The sequence below is a fragment of the Phymastichus coffea genome, unplaced genomic scaffold (genome assembly GCF_024137745.1).
Source record: "Phymastichus coffea isolate CEN01 unplaced genomic scaffold, Cenicafe_Pcof_1.1 PCOF00091, whole genome shotgun sequence".
Classification (NCBI taxonomy): domain Eukaryota; kingdom Metazoa; phylum Arthropoda; class Insecta; order Hymenoptera; family Eulophidae; genus Phymastichus; species Phymastichus coffea.
In genome coordinates this window covers 354,261-374,667 of record NW_026706902.1, presented here as the reverse complement: position 1 = coordinate 374,667, position 20,407 = coordinate 354,261, and the positions used below count along the sequence as shown (strand labels likewise).

At 46.1% G+C, this 20,407-nt stretch overlaps 2 protein-coding genes across 3 annotated transcripts in view; one reads left to right on the top strand and one right to left on the bottom strand.

Annotated features, from left to right (window-relative positions):
- LOC131669294 (205 kDa microtubule-associated protein-like) overlaps positions 1-15,252 on the top strand; it is a 53,321-nt gene extending 38,069 nt beyond the window's left edge. The window contains exons 8-10 of the mRNA XM_058944073.1: positions 2,800-3,372; positions 10,041-10,399; positions 11,104-15,252. Coding sequence (XP_058800056.1) covers positions 2,800-3,372; positions 10,041-10,399; positions 11,104-14,043 — 3,872 coding nt within the window. The 3' untranslated portion in view covers positions 14,044-15,252. The remainder of the gene's footprint in view (positions 1-2,799; positions 3,373-10,040; positions 10,400-11,103) is intronic.
- A 1,444-nt stretch (positions 15,253-16,696) lies between these two features.
- Positions 16,697-18,670, bottom strand: LOC131669287 (malectin-A). Of its 2 annotated transcripts, none has more exons than XM_058944063.1 (5): positions 18,413-18,670; positions 17,800-18,349; positions 17,545-17,727; positions 17,404-17,461; positions 16,697-17,323 (listed from the first exon to the last, which is right to left on the bottom strand). In XM_058944063.1, exons 2-5 carry the CDS (start codon positions 18,154-18,156, stop codon positions 17,115-17,117), a joined length of 807 nt encoding a protein of 268 aa, XP_058800046.1. In that variant the 5' UTR covers positions 18,157-18,349; positions 18,413-18,670; the 3' UTR covers positions 16,697-17,114. The 2 variants fall into 2 exon arrangements, with proteins under 2 accessions (XP_058800046.1, XP_058800045.1); XM_058944062.1 differs by having other exon boundaries at positions 17,800-18,332.
- Between the last annotated feature and the right edge of the window lie 1,737 nt (positions 18,671-20,407).

Sequence of the window (20,407 nt, the reverse complement as noted above, 5' to 3'; positions counted from 1 at the left end):
CGGGGCTATGCGTAACGCAGTTGACTCACCTCCTGCGTTCACAGTGCAAGGAACGAAAGGACGGCTATCGAGGGGCAAAGGAGAGAGAGAGAGAGAGAGAGAGAGAGAGAGAGAGAGAGAGCGAAAGAGCAAGGGGGCAGGTTTTACACATAGTCGCGCCTGCAGAAGAAAAAGCGCTATGATATAACCGCTTGCAAGGATTAGTCATTGATGGCTGCGAAGGTGAAATCATCGCGAGCAATCGCGCCATCTGCCGGCGCGATGGCGCAACCGCACAAGGGTTGTCAGCTTTTAGTCAGCTGGGTGCGGTGCGAGACCATCGCGCAATTTCGTCTATAAGAGCCTTTTCGTGTTCAGCCTCGGTGCATTTAAATTCTCGGATACGGAGAGACGTTTCGTTCGATTCGGACGATTGATGCGCCGCGTTAGTCGCGGCTGCAAATAGCACTGTCCAAGTTAATTATAAGCGCAGGTAGCCAATGCTCTCATGAAAGGCGCGCGTTTCCGATTTTACCCTGGAAATGGCTGAGACGGAGCGCGTCAGTTGCTCGAGCTCAAGCGAATTCGGCGAGTTGCGAAGCGCCCATCGTCCGTCGTCCTTTGATCCGAGAGCCCCGTGAGCCTGGAAAAGGGACGAGAGAAAGAGCGAGAAAAAGTGGTGCGCGTGGCGGTGGCGTTGCCGGGTGGCCAGTCGGCATCTCACCGCTACGTCAACGCGCATGCGCCCTTCCCGACGGCACGTGCCGCCTCGCCTCGCTAATCGACGAGCCACCGAGGGACCACGCGCGCTTTCATTTCGCTCGCGGTCCTCGCCGATCGCCGCCCCCGTTGGCCGACCGGCTAATCAAGCGCTCGACGACCGATCAGCCGCGTCGCGCGAGAGTTTGCGTCATCGCGGTTCGCGACGCAACCTTTTTCCTTTTCCAGCAGCGCCGCGGAGCCGCGATAGCGCGGCCGTGGGCGAACACTGCGACAGACGGAGGCATTCGCGCGCATATATCTAGGGACTGTGATCGAGTGCCTCCCGGCGCAGCTGTCAACGCTTTTCGCCTCTTGGAGCGGGCGGCTGCGCGCGCGACACCTTGTTGCGCCTGCGGCCAGCCAGCCAAGCTCCTCCGCGCCGTGCTCCGCCACAGAGGCGCGCGTTTCCTTTGCGGCCCGTCCGTGTGGCCAGGCGACTTCGCTCGACGAGTAAATCTTCGTACCGGAAATCAGCTTGCGCAGGTCCGTCTGTAGGCCGTGAGCGTTGAAAGAAAACGATTGAAACGGAAGGAGCGCAGTGCGGCAAAAAGTAAGGCAGCGCAGTGCAGCGCCGTATATCAATCAAGCAGCCCACAAGTGCGGAAAGGCACGCGAAGCTCGCGTAGCCCTTATCGAAAATTATGCAAAGATCGAGCGCGCGAGAGCATTACAAAGCTGCGTTTCGTCAGTGAGATTGGCAAAGAGCCTTGGTCATAAGTAAGCGAGTAACGGGCCGAGCGCGAGCGATAATACGGAAACGGGCTGCTGCAGAGGCGCGTGGCGCTGCCGCTTTCTCGCCCCCTTTTCCGACACGCTTCGGCAACTTGCGTCAGCCATAAATCAGAGTCCTACGCGCTCATTGTGTCATATCGTTTGCCGACGGCCGAGCGAGGGCAGCGTGAGACACGGGCCGCGGGAGCTCTGGTGCACCTGCCTCTTCCTCGGCCTGGCTGCGCGCTCGCGCTCGCGCGATCGAAATAGCCCGCGCCGGACCGCTTCTTCGTGCGGTGTGGTGGCCGATCGCGCCCGAGCGCTTGGACGACGCACCTGACGGCGACATCTCGCGCGAGCAGCGACGAGTCGAGCCGAGCCCTTGAGCGACGCTCGCGCTCTCTCGTTTTCCAAGCTCGCTCGCCGGCCAATTGCGAGAGGCGAGGTCGTTGCACCATGCCCACCAGACGCACGTGCGCGTATATATAGCTCGCCTTTGACTGATATATCTAGGTGCACGCTATCCTTCCGAGATTCCTGCTGTCTCTCTCTCTCTCTCTCTCTCTCTCTCTCTCTCTCTCTCTCTCTCTCTCTCTCTCTCTCTCTCTCTCTTTCTTCACTTAGCGTCGTTTCCTCGTAGCGACAACGAAAAAGCACAAGAATTAGTCTGTTTGGCAGTTTTCGCTTGTCGGGCCTCGTGCAGCTCGTTACACTCCATTATGCAGATGCGCACAACAATGGGGCTACGACGCCGAGCGCAGCGGCGCGATTCCGCTTTTGTCTGTTTTCACGTAGGCTCGTGCTTCTATCGTTTATTCGATCGTGCGGTCTTTTTGCGCTGCTCTCCGCGCGAAAGCTCTCCTCGACGCCGCTTTTTTCCAGCCTCGAGTGCCTAGTGATACGAGCGAAATGTCGTTCTGCGGAAGCTAGGGAGTAGTGTTCGAACTATTACTGGCGATAGGTTTGCTTGACTCGACTGTCGAGTAAACACGGGAATAGAATGGCGGCTTTGATAAACATTTGGCTTTCGCTGCCAAAGCACGTTCATCGTACGTCTATGTAAGCGCGCACACCTGAGTTGACAGCTTTTAAAATACAATCACGGGCCCACGCGTGCCTGCATCGAACGTCGGGGGCTTTAAGTTACGAGACAAGTGGAGCGCGCGCGCGCGCGAGCATTTACGAGTGCTTTAGTCCCAACGAGAGTGAGATGTTGCGCGTGCTATGCCGGCAAGCATTTTCGATCTCGCCACGAGAGGCCGCGTTGGGGCGCACATGTTTTCGGAAAACCAGGCGTCAGCGGCCATGCCAGTACGAATAAGAGACCACGTTACGTTTGCTTTTCAGGCCACTACCAATCGGCGAGCGAGGCCTTGGTGTTGTGGGCGAAGCAGAATCTGAGCGACGACAACATCTCGGTGATCGTGGTCTTTCTGACAACACCATCCGAGATCGCGGCCAAGCACTTCTACAGTCCGCGGCCCGTCGCTATGGAGCCGCAGCAGCCGGAGCTCGACTCGCACCAGCCACCACCACCTGCCTTCGATTTCGCTGGCTTCGGCAATCAGTCGCCGAGCGCCAAACCGAACCTGCTGCAGACTAACGGCACCGACGACAACAACTACGCCGCCCCTTCGCTGCTCGAGCCGATCAACGGCCGACACAGACCCAAGCCGCCCAAGTACAACGACGACGATGACGACGACGAGGACGAGGACGTAAACGAAGACGTGGACGAAGAGGACGACGACCTCGGGCCGGAGACGAACGTCGATGTCATCGACGAATCGCGCGAGGACTTTGGCAAGCTCGAGCAAGCTATGGGCCAGAACTATCCCGACGAGTTCCTCATCAAGATGCCCGCTAAGAGGAACGACGAGCAGCTGCGCCAGCACGATGCTTTCGAGATCGACGATAAACGTGAGTACGCTTCTGCAACGAGCGAGCTTTTTTCTTTCTTTCTCGCGTTCTCTCCGGCGCCGACGATTAAACGCGCCATTCAAATCGACGAGTGCACTCGTCGTTAACGGCGAGGTTTTCCCCGCGATAGATCGCCTGGGGTTCGCACGCGGTGTCGCGCATACTCCGGACATTTCTCCGCTGCAGTCCGAACATAAATATGGAAAGGCTTTCGCGCCCACGGACTTTCCTCGATTGTGCAATGTAGATCGACACGTGCTGGACAGACCGGTTCGCGACACGACCGACACGTTTTTTTCAACCTTGGCTAGCTCTCTCCCGCTCTCGTGCTTTTCTTCTCCTTTGTTTTCGACGCGATGCGCCGGTGACGCAACGAAGCCTGCTTATTTAGCTTTGTGACATCCAATTGTGAGTCACGTGTGTCTGACCTTTCCGAACTTCATGTGACTCTTCGAAAATCAGCTCGGACTTGTCGCGAAGACGTTTTAACGGAGACTTATGAATGATTAGCGCAACTTATGTTCATTTCTCGTTTAAGTTCATTTTCGAAGATAAAATTATGAATTATGAAACGCGTAGAGAAATTGCATTTTCGAGCTCAACGTTCGAGGGCCGCGCCTCTCAAATCTACATCGATTAATGCAATTTAACATCGCACAGCGAGGATGAGCGCCAAAAAAAAAGGGAAAACTTGGCTGCGGAAAAAGCGGGCGATGACCATCGACAGGCGCAGCAGCAATTTATATAACATCACTGGATTCCTCGCTTCTTTTTCGTCTGCTTGGCATTCCATCCCCGGGAATAACTTTGCCGTCGAGCACAAGACGACGACGCACGCGAGCGAGTCTATCAGCGTGGGGGACCCTTCGCTTCTATACGTATGCCGGCGCACGGCGATGCCCGGCTCAATAGCAAGCCGTGTGCGTTAATACGCCAAGTCGTCGATAATTAATTAGCCGCGTAAATGGTAATCAAATATATCCACTCTCTAACGAGCCTCTGCGATCACAATGCATAATTAATGGCGATTGATCAAGCTCGTAAATGCGAGCCGGCTCTCGCCATCGGGACACTGCAGACACGAATTTTGTGCGCCGATGAGTTACCAACGAAAAGAGGCTATGCAAATGACACGAAGACTAATTATCCGTAGTGGCGTGTACGTGTGTACGTGGAAATGTTTGCTACTCGTTTCCCTGATAAAACTCTCTTCGCGCAGCAACGATTAAAAACGTACGCGCGCCTTTCCGACAAATAAAACCATCAGGCTAGCCGAGAAAATATTCTCTCTCTCCCTCGATTTCGAATCTGCAGTCGATGTTCGAGCTGCTGCTGCACCGCGAAAAAATAAAATACACGTACGTGTGCAGTTTGCGTGGGAGTTGGCGATTTATGCGTCGCTCGTTAAAATCTAACGCGTCTCGCGCGCCACCACAGAGTTAATTAGGAATGATAGTCATATTTCACCAGCGATTAATAGCAGCGCCAAAAGAAAGGGGAAGAGAGGAGAGATGGTATTGCGAGGTCCGGTTAAGCAAAGTTCCACTTTGAAAACTCTTTCTCTCTGCGTGGCTGCATTTCCTGCACTGATTGTCGTCCGTTCGCTTCTCGAACGGGCGAATCAGACTGCGGCAGTAGCGGCGCGCGCGCAAAAGAGAGAGAGAGAGAGAGAGAGAGAGAGAGAGAGAGAGAGAGAGAGAGAGAGAGAGAGAGAGAGAGAGAGAGAGAGAGACGACTTGGAGACTGCATAGACGACGACAGGTGGACAGGATTTTTAATTGGCCGTAATCGGATGCATTGTTGCCGAGCCCCACTTGCCACGTTAATGTCAACGGGATCCTCTCTATCTGTCTCTCTCTCTAACTTTATGCACAGCGCCGAGACGTTTAGGAATGCAACCGCGACTCGAAATAATTGCTCCGACGAACGAACGCTAAGCGATTTACGATAGAAATCACGGCAGGTGGATTTTCAGCCTGATACGTAGTTTGCTGAAAGTGCCCTCAATTTGGGACGCGCTTAATTGACTGCGCTCGAGCGCGAGGAGATCGCGATGTGAAAAATGACGAGGAGACATCTTTAGGGGGGCAGCGCGTATAGTTGGAGGCTAGAAAAGGGGCCGAGCTAACAGGCAATATCCCAGCGGGAAGCCTGTCGACGGAAAGATGCCGCGAAATCGCGCGAAGGTGGGAAAACGCACAGGCCGCGGGCGGCCAAGGCGGCGTAAAGCCGAGGGCAGAGAGAAAGACGGGCGCGCGTACGACAAAGCGGTAAGCGCATTAGCGGCGCTCGAGCGACGCGGCGAGCGCGTTGGCGTTGGGGCTTCCGGCAGATTTCAGCTAAACCGGCGTGTCGGCAGCACTTGGCTTCTCTCGGCGATTCGTTAAGCGCGCTTCCGCCCTCGGCTATTTCTGCGGCAGGTGCTCTCCTTGCACACGTACGCGCGGTACTCTGCCCTGCTGCCCGAGGCGCTCGCTCTGCGCTTTCTCGTCGCGGCGATAATCCGACGCCGAGATAGCCACTCGCCGCCTCTCCATCGTCGCCAGCTCTGCTCTACGTGGCTTCGATTTACGTTTCGCGGCTTTCGGTGCGTGTCTCGGCTGCTCAGGCGGACTCGTCTTCGCTGCGTTAATTCGGGCTTGCGACCAGAAGGTCATTTGATTTATCAATGCTCTTTCATTCACGACCAAATAAAAGTCACAAGTTGTTTATGAAATCAGCACTCGCGCGCGTTTTTTTAATGTAAATCATGCGCCAAATATGCCATGCACATACATTAATATATTACTAATTACTAACAATTCGTGCTTGTTTCAATTAAATCGTTTTTTTTTTCAAACTACAGACCAAAGGCATTCGAATGTGGCGCAACATCTAAAAAAACAACTGCCCACATGAACAATTCAATCAAAAGATAATGATTGAATGGGTGAAAAATGCAAGACTGGTGAAATCGAAAATTTGAATGTGGCGCGTTCTAAAAGGAGGCAGCCCTTGTCGCGAACGGTATTGGTCGGCGGCGGCGGCAGCAGCAGCGGCGGGCGGCCTTCGTACGTGTGCGCGTAAATGTGTTCCGCGAACGCACGGCGCAGCAGTCCTTCCGGTATTATAAGCCGATATACGTGCGCCGCGCAGCAGTTCGTTGTCGAACGCGCATACTCGTGCGCACACAAACACACAGACACGCGTGCGCGTACGCGCACGCGCTCCTCTTTCTTCTCGCTCACGGAAGAAAGAGAAGGAAAACGCGTATAAAGCAACACGTCGTTTGTACAGGCCACAACCGGCAGTTGGTCCGTTCGCGCGCGCGCGCATACATCTAAGATTCATTTTCGCGCGCCAAACAAATAGTAACAATAGTAATAGTAATAATAATATTAATAATAATAATAAAAATTTGTCCTCTTGGAAAAAAAATACGCGTTGGTGTTTGGCAGAGTGGCGTGTACAGCGATAATCTTGGTGAACGCTATCACAGTGAAAAGATTAATAAGTGTCAGGTATGAGAAATTCAAATTCGAACGTTGTGTGCGAGAGAGTGAGCGTTTCCTTTTTAGGAGTGCCGCGTGTATGCAGGCCGGCTTATTCAAGAGAGAGGAAGCGAGAGCGAGTGAGAGCCGAATTGGTACAAGATACTTTTTGTTCCTGGCATGTGGTTCTCGGCGGAGGGCATTTTGGGGCGTGTGTTGTATTGTATATATGTGCTTCTTTTTCTTTGGCTCGCTCTCTTTCTCGCGAGCGACATCTAACCTTTTCACATAACCCAAGACGAACGCCTTGAAATAGAAAGATCTCGATTTTTTTCTCTTGCCTTCTTTCTCCTTCGGCGTATGCAGGTGATTGACGCAATAGCCGTCTTGCTCTTCTCGCTCTCGCTCTTGTTCTCTCTCTCTCTCCCTCTCCCTCTCCCTCTTCGCCCTCTCTCTCTCTCTCTCTCTCTCTCTCTCTCACGAATTATTTTCGTAGCACAGCTTACAAAGTGACAATCCAGAACGGTCAAACGCGAATATACGTTTATATGTCAGCTGATTGTTTATACACATGTCGTGCGTTGTTGCATAATATTCATCTTCTCGCAAGTGTATAACATTTGACAGTTGAGCTAAATCACGCCAGCTGTTAAATAATCAGTTACTTGCAGAAAAGAAAAGGAAAGATGTTAAACGCAGTTGTGGTTTCTTTGGTGCGTGCAGTGCAGACTGCATCTTTATTAGCCTGACTTGTCGCCAAACAAGGCGGCTGATCTATTTTTGTATTTAACACTCGCGCTTTCGCGCACGCCGCGGCGACGTTGTATTAAAATCCTTTCGGCGACGAAAAAAGCCGCGCCGCAGCTGACGCACGACGGGCGTTGTATGCGAGAGAGTGCGGAGCAACCGCATTGTTGCCAAGTGTCTCAATTGTTTCCTCCTAATTTGCATGTCAAACTTTCTGCATAAATGCTTACGCGCGAGTAGAAAGTCAATCGAGCACTGGGCTGCACGCCAGTGCTGCGGAAGCCTTTGCGACTGTCGCGAGAAAAATTGCCGTTGACCTTGAGTATTGTGTAGGTGCGATGATAAAAGTACTGTTGTGTGCGCTATCGAAACGTTCTAGAGTTACGCGTTCGCGTGAATCGGTGCCGTAAATAATCTCGTCTTGCGAGCCCTATGGCAGTCGGCGATAAAACTTGAATTCCAAGCCAACCAACGCGTTCTTAATTAACATTTTTCGTCGATTATTAGTCGCGGACAATCTTCGTCATAGGCGCTGACACGAGTACAGACGTATTCCCAAACCAAAACAAAACAGATTCTTATCGAGAAGAGAGAGAGAGAAATAGATCGCGGTACGCGACTGCCCCGAGCGCCTCATCAAACGACGATTGAGCACTTTTGGTCGAACAGCACCCTTGTGTTCGGCGACACACCCTCCGTCACGCTAGCAGGCCATATACAGGGCTGGAAAGAAAGGCGAGAGAGGAGGCGTCGAGAACCGGCTTGCCTCTGTGCACCGTGTAGGTTATGCGGAGATATCGCTGCTCGAGCCCACGTAGCCGCAAGACTGACTACTCCAGTCCCACATGCCGGCCGATTGTAAATCAAGTTTTCGGTCTGATTAACCATTAAGGACGTATCGCGGCAGCATTATGATATGTAACTTGCTGCTGCCGACGAGGCGCTCGCCTATCGCTCTTATTTATTGCGCCGACGAATGACGAATGTGCGAAAAGCCACGGCAGCCTCGCCCCCCGCCCCTCTTTCTCGCTCATGTGCAACGCCGCTTACGTTTATCTCGCCACGCGACGAATTTATTCGCCAATCATCCTTATTTTCATTGAATATCGGTATTATTCGATTGGATAGCGCGAACGCGCTGCCAATTGTTTTGCCAGACCCATCGCTTACTGGATCGTAATCGGCACTTCGCTCAAAGAAGTTGGCATTCTGCTGCAGGATCACACCGTATCGACAAATTTTCAACCGGAAAATGCATTCGACGATGCGAGACTACCGCGGCAGCAGCAGCTGGCCGGCCGGCCGGCGCAACGGCGTCTTGCCTCGCGTGTAAAATTAGCTTTGCTCCGTCAGCCGTGGTCGTCTCCGCCACTGTTGCTGCCCGCACACTCTCCTATCCGGGAGGCAATACGTGGTTCGTCCGCGCACCAAATCATCTTTACAGCGCACTCCTAGCGTACGCGCGCGCGATATCAATTGACTGCAGCGCGTCCTCATCGAGCTTGCATGCCGCGTGCGTTGAGTTGCGGAGAGAGAGAGAGAGAGAGAGAGAGAGAAGTCAGCGCTTTAATTGGAAACCCACAGAGTCGACTACGCGCTCCTAGCGACAGATTCCCGATGGCGAAGCGTAATAGCCGCTGGACTTGTCACGAGATCGCGGCTAAAACACGTCATCCCGGACATCGCTGACCGGCGAAAATTCGATCGCGCGGTCTGCCGAGGGAAAGGGGGGAGGAAAAGAGCCTTCCGCCTTTATCGCACAGGTGGTGGGTTACGCGCTTGCGCTAGCGATCGATAATGCAGCCGGCCGGCTTCCTCTCTTTCTCTCTCTCTCCGTGTCTCCGTTTCATCCTGCTGGCAGGCGCCGCGAAGGGCAGGCGCACGCTCGTTTCGTTCGCTCGCCCACGCTCTTAATAGCGCGCGCACGGCTAGACGACCATGGCGGCGCTGGACGTCGACAGGTACGTACAATCTTTTTATGCGCGCCCCGAGGGAGGGCGGAGGGGAGCTTTGTGTGTCACGCGATCGCCGGGATCAACGAACTGGCCGAATCGATCGTGTCCTTGCGGCAGGCCGGCCGGCCGGCCGGCCGTGTGCGCGGAGAAAGGGCTGTTCGCCGATAGCTCGGCCTCCTTGCGCTCGACTCGCCCCGCCTCGCCTCGCCGCGCCTCGCCTCGTTGGCTTTGCACGCAAACGCCAACTGCCGATGAGGCAATCGTTGCGTCGCGTGTTCGCTCGAGTGCTCTCCGGCTGGACAGCCGCGTTCCGATTTGCCTCCTCCTTGTTCGCGACGCTGGGAAGACGCGATTGTTCATAGGAGCGAGTCTCGGAGCGAGTCTCGAAAGCTCGACTAGCGGAGACGGAGAGAGAGAAAGAGCGACTGGCATAGCAACCGTAGGGCGCGCGACACGCCTCGACACTCGCTAAAAGCTCGTCTTTTGTCGTTTACAGAGCGTCATGAGGGCGAACTGGTCGGCCAGGCGGATAATGTAGCCGACAGCGAGGAGAGCGAGGACGAGTGGAACTTTTACCGACCAGAAGAGCAGCAGAAGAAAGCGGCGGCAGCAGCCGAGTCGTCGAAACCCGACAGATGCGAGAAGGAGCGAGAAGCTTGCAGTCAACAGCAGCCACAGCAGCAGTCGGCGCAAGACAGCGCGCTTTTCTCGGAGCTGGACAACGATAACCGGCCGCAGAGCAGCGGCACCGACGACGTCACCGCCGAGTACGACGAGATTCACGAGACCGAGCCACAGGAGAAGCAGCCTTTTGTCGCCACGTCCTTGCTCGAGCACCAGCTCGACCACAACGATGTGAGTTGCGCTTCCGCTGCCTTCCGTTTCCGTCGGTTTCCTTCGGTTTCCTTCGGTTTACCTCTCTGCTCTCGATTCTCCACCGGTCTCGTCTTTCTTTTCCCTACTTGTATCAACCGACCTTGGCCGTACAATATCAGCTTAAGGCTTCTTCGTCTGTCTGCTCGATTCATGCTCATTTTGCTCTTCTTTGGCGCACACGCGAGGCTTGACTATTCAATACTTTAACCCATATCGAAAATCAATATCATCGCGTCGTCTACCTGTTTACTAATGTCCATCGCTCTCGCTGTCGTTTGCAAAATACAGCAATACCTATTTTGTACACGACCCCGAGCTGCAAGACGACGCGCAGAATGACAATCGTCGTCAAATTTATCAAACACCACAACGAGCATTGGTGCACCATTGGTGGTGTACTTACCCTTTTATTTGTCACGAACTTTCCATTTGCAATCTCGCGTCGCAATGATACAGCCTTGATACGAAATTCTTAGAAACACCGAGCGAATGATTAATCATAAGTGTTACTAAGATGAAACCAAGTTGTAGTAGCACTTTGTAGCACGAGACAACCACAAGAAAGTGACTGGAATCGTATCGAGACCTTTTATTCGAGTAGCACGCCACCATCATAACCTATCGTAACATATCATTTCTCTTTACCAAACCAAGGCAACTTACGTAATTTTGCGATATTGCAGATCGAAGTGGAATCCGAGACAAAAGCAGTAGCAGCGGTCCCGCTCAAAGAGGACGGCCTGGTGCAGCATCAACAGCTGCATCAAGAAGCAAAGCTGTTCGAAAACGAGGAAGAGGATATGGATTCCCATCTGAATCCAGACGCGAAAGAATTTGTGCCCAGTTCACCCGGCTCGCCACCGCTAGTGCCCCAGCTGGTGCAAATGAACAGCGATTTGGTTGCTGGCTCGCCGCTCAAGCAGAACCAGCGTGCTCTCAAGAATCGCAAGATTCCCAGCGAGCAGGAGTTCCAAGAGGAGATCTGCCGTCGGCCATCGGAGATCAACGACCAGATTGTCGACTTTTCCAACAACGAGGCTTCGCCCAATACCACCACCAACCTCTTCAGCGGCTTGGAAGACGAGCGCCAGAAGACTGTCCTCATGAATCTCGACGAGTCCGAGGTGTCATCCACCAAGGCAGAATTTGGCGATGAGTCCAACTACTCCGTCGCCAGCGAGTTCTACAAGACTGGAGCCGACTGCTCGTACACTGGCTCCGAACGTGGCGAATTTGACGCGATGGCTACATCCATGACTCCCGGCGACTTCAAACAAGCCTTTGAGCAAGATCTTGATCTTAATAAGGTTCACGAACTTAAGGACGAGGACTTATTCTCGGTGGATACGCACAATGGCCTACGAAACGACGAGGAGGTACCCAAGATTGCTGTCAACCTAGACGATCTCGTTAACAGTACGGACAATTTTGATTTCGAGCAGCAGAATGTCAGCGTTGAAGTCTTCTCAGCAGTTGTCGACGAACGCGTGTCCTCCTATGACAACAACGATTTACTGATGAACATGCGCAACTCCGAGCATAGCAAGGACGAGTTGCCAGAATCTACTTTCAGCAATCCCTTCACAACCGTCGACAATATTCAGAATCTCACCGAGGGTATTCAAAATGTCAATCTCGAAGATAAGGTAGATGAGAAGCCTCTCAGCGAACCGGTAATGATGAATCCATTGGATCTGAACTTTGGCGCACCTCCTGCTGAGCAGAAGGCAAACGACGCTATTCTCGTGTCTCCAGTCAAGGAGCCCGAAATTATGTCGAGCAAGTTCGAGGAGGAGAATCTCATTTCACGCTCGACCGAGGCATTGCTCGACGAATTCAAAACTGAAACAGAAGAGGCTTTCGACAATCCCAACCGCCTGGAGGATTTGAATCCTTTGCACGACCAGTTAGCTGAAGCCGTAATGACTGATACTGTTGTAAAGTCTTTCGATAAAATGCTCATCGAAGAATCGACTCATAAGAAGCAAACTGAGGAATTTGTTCATGAGAAACACGTCGAGGAGTTTGAATGTAAAAAGCACACCGATGAGCTTGTTCATAAAGAAACTATCAAGGAGCCTGTCCACGAGACATACGATAAAATCTTTGGTTGTGAAAAGAACGTTGAGAAATATTTCGAGGACGCAAAGGCTACGTATGATATGCACGTTGAAGAGGATACTCACGAGATGCATGTTAAACACGATACGAAGCCTATAAATCTGTCCGAATCTCTACAAGAGTTCACTGGTTTGGAGGAGCAGTTGAGTCCCCAATCTCGCGAAGTCAAGGGCGACATTTGCTTCAAGGAAGTGCCGACTTTAAAGGAGAGCCTCGTCGACGAACCGAAGGATGTCGAAGAAATTACGCCCTCTCCAGTAGTCGAGATGAAAAACTTGCCGTTGCTTTCAAATGAAACTACAATGAAAGTATCGGTACCTGTGACTGAAATTGCTGCTGCTACAACTGCAATTGGAGCTGTAGTTGCTGCAACATCAACCAAACCATCTAAGCCATCTACGGCGACAAAGACTTTGAAATCAACAGTGACTTCCAAGCTCGGCGCCAAGGCATCGCCGACTTCTCCAACAAAAGCAAGCGTCGCTACTAAAAGCTCCACCACACCGTCAAAGAAAGTACCGTTGACTGCTGGGTCAAAGCCCAAGCCAACTTCCGCAGTTGCTCCAAAACCTACTACGAGTTTGGCCAGCAGGACATCAACAGCTGCTAAAACCATTACATCAACGGCCAAAGCGCTAACGACCAGTGCAAATGCTAAACCAGCTCCTCGCACGAATATGGCACCAATTGGGCCGAAACCTAAACTCAGTAGTGTTGGTTCCAAGGTCGGTTCATTATCTGCTGACAAGAAACCGACAACCAATGGTGACGTCAGATCCGCTGCCGCTAAGCCTACACTAATTAGTCGAACGCAGGTCAAGCCTCCAATGAGCAACGGTGCGCCCAAGAGTAGCCTAGTCAAAACGTCTACCACACGTATGAGCATAGGCGCCAGTAGCACCAACACAGCTTCCAAGCCTCGACCGACTTCGAGCACCACAGCCAAGACTACTGCCACCTCGAGACTGAACATGTCAGGTGTAACGAGCTCGACGTCCACGGCTAGGCCAAAAACCGCTCCAGCCACTACAACTTCGACTCCGGCTGCAAAGTCCAAGATTGGAATGAAGTCGCCGATGATCGATAAACAAATCAAGGAATCCGCTAACAAGCAGATCTCGTCGGCACGTGTTTCCACAACCGCTGCTCCAAAAGCACGTCCGACGTCGACTACAACTTGCACAACGGCAAATAAACGTTTGTCGTTGGCCCCTAAGCCAGCTGCCTCTCCCTCGAAGAAACCATCAACTACCGTTGCTGCAATGAAAACGGCTGCGAAACCAAGTGTCGCATCGAAGGTCAACTCGAAGGTGAGCTCGACGACAAAGACTAGCACAACCGTAAAAACCGAGGTCGTTCAGAATGGAATCTGCGAAAGCGATGAGAGCAAGATCAGCACAACGACGACCACAACGACAACGAATATCGAGGAAGATGTACCGATGAAGGATGTTTCGCCGATTGAGCCGGTCACTGATAACCAGCTCATCACCGCCGAGTGAATTCGTGCGTGATAAACAGGATCGATATTAATTGTACCCTACTCTTTTTTATTTCTTAATTTATACATCAAATGAATCTTTTTTCCTCTATTGAGAGAAAATCAGTATAGCTTATACGTATACTATTGAACGTTAAGGCCAATAGTTTTTACATCTTAATTTTTTTTTGTGCTGCGTTTAAGTTTCAATGGACAGATACCCCGATGCGCATTCACACATAATAGTTGGAGAACAAAGTTGAATTGGATACATTTTTAATATACTCACATTTATTAAAAAAAATGCGTAATATATGTATGTTTCAAAAGAAAACGCAAATTTAAGACAAGATGTATTAACCTATATTCAAAGATCATTATTATTATATATCTATTCACATAATTGCTTGACTGCTTCGGTGTGCTGTGAAATCTCCTACTGAAACTTAAAAATAAAAAGAAAAAAAAACACGGCAGTGGATAAATGGCTTGAACTTTTGTTGTGTAAATAATCGGATGCGTTCGAAGTTCCGGTATTATTGTAATTGTATTTTATGCAAGCTCTGAGTATGCGTAATTATGTGGTGCTCGTCAATGGCCTCCAAATATTTGCGAAGAAACGTCGTTGAGGGATGATATATATGATCGATGGTAAAGATGAAACGATAAAAAATGATGATGAAACATTAAAGTTCGTAGTACGAATTTACTCGCACAGAATCGACTTTCTTTATACCAAGACGCGGACAAAACGAATTCGGAGTATATTGTTAGATATAACTCTCCCCATGGCGACGGTATTACTTTTCACCTAACAAAACAAGACGGTTTCTTTTTTTTATATTTTTAATAACATTTTTGTATGTGCATCCATATAACAATATCATATTTGATAATAAGGACATATTTATTTTTGTTTGTTCCTAAAAGTTGAGTAAAAACCAACGAAATCGTCACCATTTTAATACGTACTACTATTTATGTACAGCACTTTTGACTTTATGTGATAACTTTATTATTAAATGAAATCATCAGTATGAAGAACAACGTTTATATAAAAAAAACAAAAACAATAAACATGCGAATTTTTTCTAATATCGGTTTTCTTTTGTAAATCCGTGTGCTCGGTTTTAGAATAATTTTAAGAGAATATTTTTTTTCTTCATTTGTTATAGTTTTATTTTAATCATTGACAGAACATTGTAATTGAATAAATCTTTAACTTTTATCACTATAATCATTGTTTTTTTATCCTCATTTTTTTATGAATTAGTAATTAATGATGTTATTTGCAAGAAAAGCAACTTAATTTTGTTTTAATAACTTATTTTTTGATAAGTTGTCTTGTTAAGAGCAATATGTTCAATTCTTTAATAAAATCAGTAACACAATTTTTTAATTATTAAATCAGTTATGGAAAGTCAAAATTAGATTTTCAATAATAAAAATTTTGTTTCTAGATTAGATAACTATAGAAATACATTCAGACGAACAAAATATTGTATTTGGAAATTTTTTAACATTTCTTAACAACTTTTTTAATCACTCACTTCGAACATGTAACATATTAAACAAGTTATAGGGCTATAAGTATTAACATAATTAATGCTTTTAATGATGGACTATCTACTTACATCAACTTTAATAAGGTTTCTGGTTGAATCGCTAATTATATTGCTAATCATCGCTGTTTTGAGTAGACGAACGCTTGTTAGGGCGAATCGTTACATTTTTATTTCAAAGAATGTCCGTGTAATGTTTTTTAAACCATACTGTTTTTGGAAAAAATATCTAGTTTACAAGATTGGCGAAATAGCACGCAGCTAGTAAGAAACACAGGAGAGGGAAAATGTGGATCACATTTGCAATAAGATTATTTTCAGCGATATCAGTCTAGTTGACATTGTGCGCGTTGATTATTACACTTTACAGAGAACAATGTCGCAAGGAGTGCAGCAAGAACCAGAGCGAACGAAAATCGTAACAGCACTTCGAGCGAGCCTACTAGCGCAGTTTTCATTCGTATAATACTAGCAACGATCGGCTCTTGCCAAAGCAATAAAGGGATTGACAATTTCGTTGATTTGACGAAAAACAAACAATTTATTTGTTTTTCTACATTGGAGAACGTTTTAGCAAAACAGGTTTTCATAGAAAAACATTTTAATAGTAATTGGTGGTTTGATTGTATATCTAATCAGATTGTAAGTATATTTATTGAATACCTCTGATGTTCAAAGGTACAACCGCGTTACTGGTATACTTTAATGACTTTTTACACTAAGCTATTCAACGTTCAGTTTTTTCTACTTGGCATTATTTTACGTCTCACTTGATTCATTCATTTTCTATCATAATCATCTCCAAGCATATAATTCTTATAATTTTATAGAATGTTTTCAAAATAAATGTTTCTAATTTATAAAATTTTTTTCTTCCATACAATACTTTTTATGCATTATATATTATTTGTTAATGTTTCTCATACTCCAGGTAAAAACAAATTAATATTTTATTCAATAATTTGCTTCCAATAAATTATTTCATTTATTGAAAATAATAATCATTAACATCATTAATGATGTTAATGATTATTTAATCACTAAATAAAGCACTTAATATATTTTATTTTGATTTCTTTTAATTTGGGGTAAATGAACTTCAATTTCCAATAATAACAACTTTATTCATGCGTCAGTTACCTAAAACTCGCTTTCAATAAGTGTCGACAAAATATTGTATTTTAAAATCTTTCCCTTGCATACATTCACTGCATTTAAAAAAATATTATTTATACATTTTAGTGCCACAAGTTTTCAAGTCTAAGGCCAGTACATTCTCTTCATGCCAACTTGTTAAAATCAGATTGCACATGAACAATTATTATAGTTATATAAAATATCACACTTCAAACGTGCAACTTATTAAATAAATTATAAAACTCGTCAAATACTTTGTCGAAAACGAATCAAATATAAACAATATTTTAAATTCGTTATTTAGTCTAAAGAGAACACTTTGTTGTTGACATAGGTATAGGTGGTGCAGTCAGTTTTTTTAAGTACATCCCATTAGTAGCTCTGCTTAAACTTTCTACAACTTACAAAGACAAAACAGTAGAGGAATAAAAGCTCCAATTGCAATAAAAACAGGTATCAGAATAGATGAGTCTTCAGAGGCATAAGGATCTGGTGTACGGGGTCCACTTGTGTGCCTGGTTCGAACAACTGGCTCCTCCTCATCATCTAGCATTCCTTGATATTCTTCAGGTTCATGAGGAACTGGCCCTAGTTTTGGAACATCTATGGATGAAAGTAAAGTAATTAATAATAATAAAATAGCTAAATGGTGAAATCTAAAGTAAAACTCTTGATAACTTTACCATCAATATCTCCATTAATCACAGCTATAGCATTAATTTTAGGATTATCTCGATATCCCTGAAATATGCAATTCCACGAATTACTTACAATATGTTATTAATATACAACTTTTGACCATTAATTAAACTTTGTTATATTACTTTGATAAACTCCACTCTTATTTTACCACCAAGAATGTCTGACTCTTCTTCATTGTATATTAGTTTACCCTTTAGTACTTTGAATGGAATATATTCATCATGAGCGATACCTCTGCCAACTTTCTCAAATATATCTAAATCAGTTACAACAGTATGATCACCATTTAGAACCACATCAAACACCTGTCAAAATAAATTATGTAAACATGAACATTTTAATAATTGTCAACAGATAGCAGTAGTGCCTTACAATACCTTCATATTAGGTGAGTTGAAATAAACTTCACAAAACTTAAGAATCATAACATATTCACCATCTTCTGCAATAGGTATATCATAGCCAAATGTGCTGTGATGATAGCGTTCAGTCTGATAAAGTATCTGATCAATAGTATTGACTCTTCCAATAATTAGCTGCTTGCCGTAATCCGAAGCAGTTCCTACTTTCCCCATAAGAGGATCTCTTTGGTAATGAATACCATAGCTGTCTGTGTGAGCATCACCACCAGCATTGACAGCATAAATTACTTCTAAAGATTGTGCATCTGGAGCATAAGCAACAAGAAGAAACAGGCTCATAAGCATCCCATAGTTGGACTTTATGCTGTACATTGTCTTATCTCTGTAACTGTAACTTTTCTCTTCAATAAAGATAAGAAAATAAAAGCAGTTCAGCTTTCACGTGAACACAATCTGTTCATTACAAGTTGAGATTTCCAAAAAGGTAACTTAGACCGGTGTTCGAGGTTAGAACTATTAAAGCTAAAGCACCGGTTCATTCCTGAAGCCTGCAAGCTCAAAAACACTAATTTAGATAATATAGCAGTATGCTAATTCCTTAAGTTTGTACAGGTAGATGGATACTTACATTACGGTACTAAGGTGCGAGTGGCGGCAAATTGACGTCAGAAGGCGCGTAGGCGGAGGATTCCCCCTTGACGAATACACGAAACTCGGCATCCGCAAGCCAGTAGCCCAGACTCCGCAAACAGGTTTGTATTTGTTTATCCTATCAGTCAATGTTTGTTCTTTTTTTAATTTTAAACCACGAGAGTAGACGAAGATGATAATATTGACTTTATTATTGTTGACACGGAGACTACCAACGACGACAAGTGTTACACGTTTGCACTTTGCAGTTTGGAATGATCAGTGTTGGGCCAAATCGAATAACTTTGTCAAACTGCTCTGTGTCGCGCACTTCAGGTCGTTCAATCTTCATTCCCGCTTCAGGAAAAGTCTGTTCACCACGTCTACTCGAGTTAAAATATTGATCAAATAATTTTAATATTAATATAGTATATAAACTATTTCATTTGATCGGAAATAAACGACACATATGTACTACATATTACTGAAAATTTGAAATAGTATAGCGTGAAAATTTGAAAAAAGTTAAAGTTAAAATAAAATATTATGCAAAGTTAATTAATGTTATTATGTGCATACAAAGAAATAGTTATATTCTCGATATAATTTAACTATTTTCTTCCATAGCTTTTTTCAAATTTTGTTAAATGTTAATGTTAAAAGTAAAAATTCTATCTAAAAATGGCATATATAATATAAATTGATTCAGTAAAATGTAAGCTAAAAGCAACAATGATGGTCAGTCGTTAATTACTGTCTAAAACGTTTACCAACAATAATTTATATATATTTTTTTAATAACTTTCAATCTTGCCCCCTTTTACAAACAGAAAAATCTTTAATAAAAAAATTCAAACTAAAAAAAGCTGTGAAATAGTTTATATGACTTTTATGATCATAAACACATTTCAGAAATCATCAATTTTATCGCCCCGTACATATCCGAGAAAATTTAAAAACAGAAATTAGATTTAGACTTTATCAGAGCCTTTTCAAATACACTTATTATAGTTTAAAGGTAGTTTAAAGGTACTCACATACGCGGTTCATCTAATCTATTGTAAGTATCGTAAGCCACAGCCGCGCATACATCAAAAAGCAATGTATTATCGAAATCACTAATAAAGAAGAGACAGATTGATCGAGAGAGAACGTCTATTAAGTAACTATAGCCGTTGTCAAAACTCGAAGAGTGAGAATTTCTCTCTGTTGGTCTATCTATTCTCCTTTTCGTTAACCGAACTATTGCAGTATCATACATAGTAAGCCCTGAGACTCAGAGAAAAGGGAACCATGTCAAGACAATTAAGTGATTATACGAGCGCACCCCTGAATAACAAACTAATTGCCTATATCCTCACTAGTATTCTTATGGCTAACATAAGACGTCTACCCGACTACGAAGAAAGACGTAAGAGCGCACACAATCGCTACATCATAGTCCGCTACTCTTCTATTCTCAAGGCAGCGCTCGCAAACATCACGATTGTGATCTCAAAAACTTGAAACAAGCGTCTCACAAATGCACATGTCACAATTTATTCATTTTAACATTAGTTTTATTTTCCATAACATTTTTAGAGGTCTAATATGAATAATAAAATAGCCATTGTTTTTTGCTACAAACGGTATATTTGAAATATAACTCGGCTGATGATATATCAAATTATATCAATTTACCAAAGCCAAATAGTTTTCACGTTACAATTTCAATTACATGGTGTAAATCTATTCAATTAATTCATTTAATATGGAACGAACGTGACGAACAGACTTTATACGAACTGGGGGTTGACAACCTGAAGGCAGTCAGAAAGCGAACTATTCGATTCGGCCCAACACCAATGATGCTTATCTAATCTCTGCTGCGGCTGCGCAGTACGCACTATGTAGCTATTTGCGTATACGCGCGAGATAACATTTCATAAAAATTGATGTGTCTGAACCTGTCGAAATATCTGAAACTGTGAAGCACTATGGTTAACAAATAGTA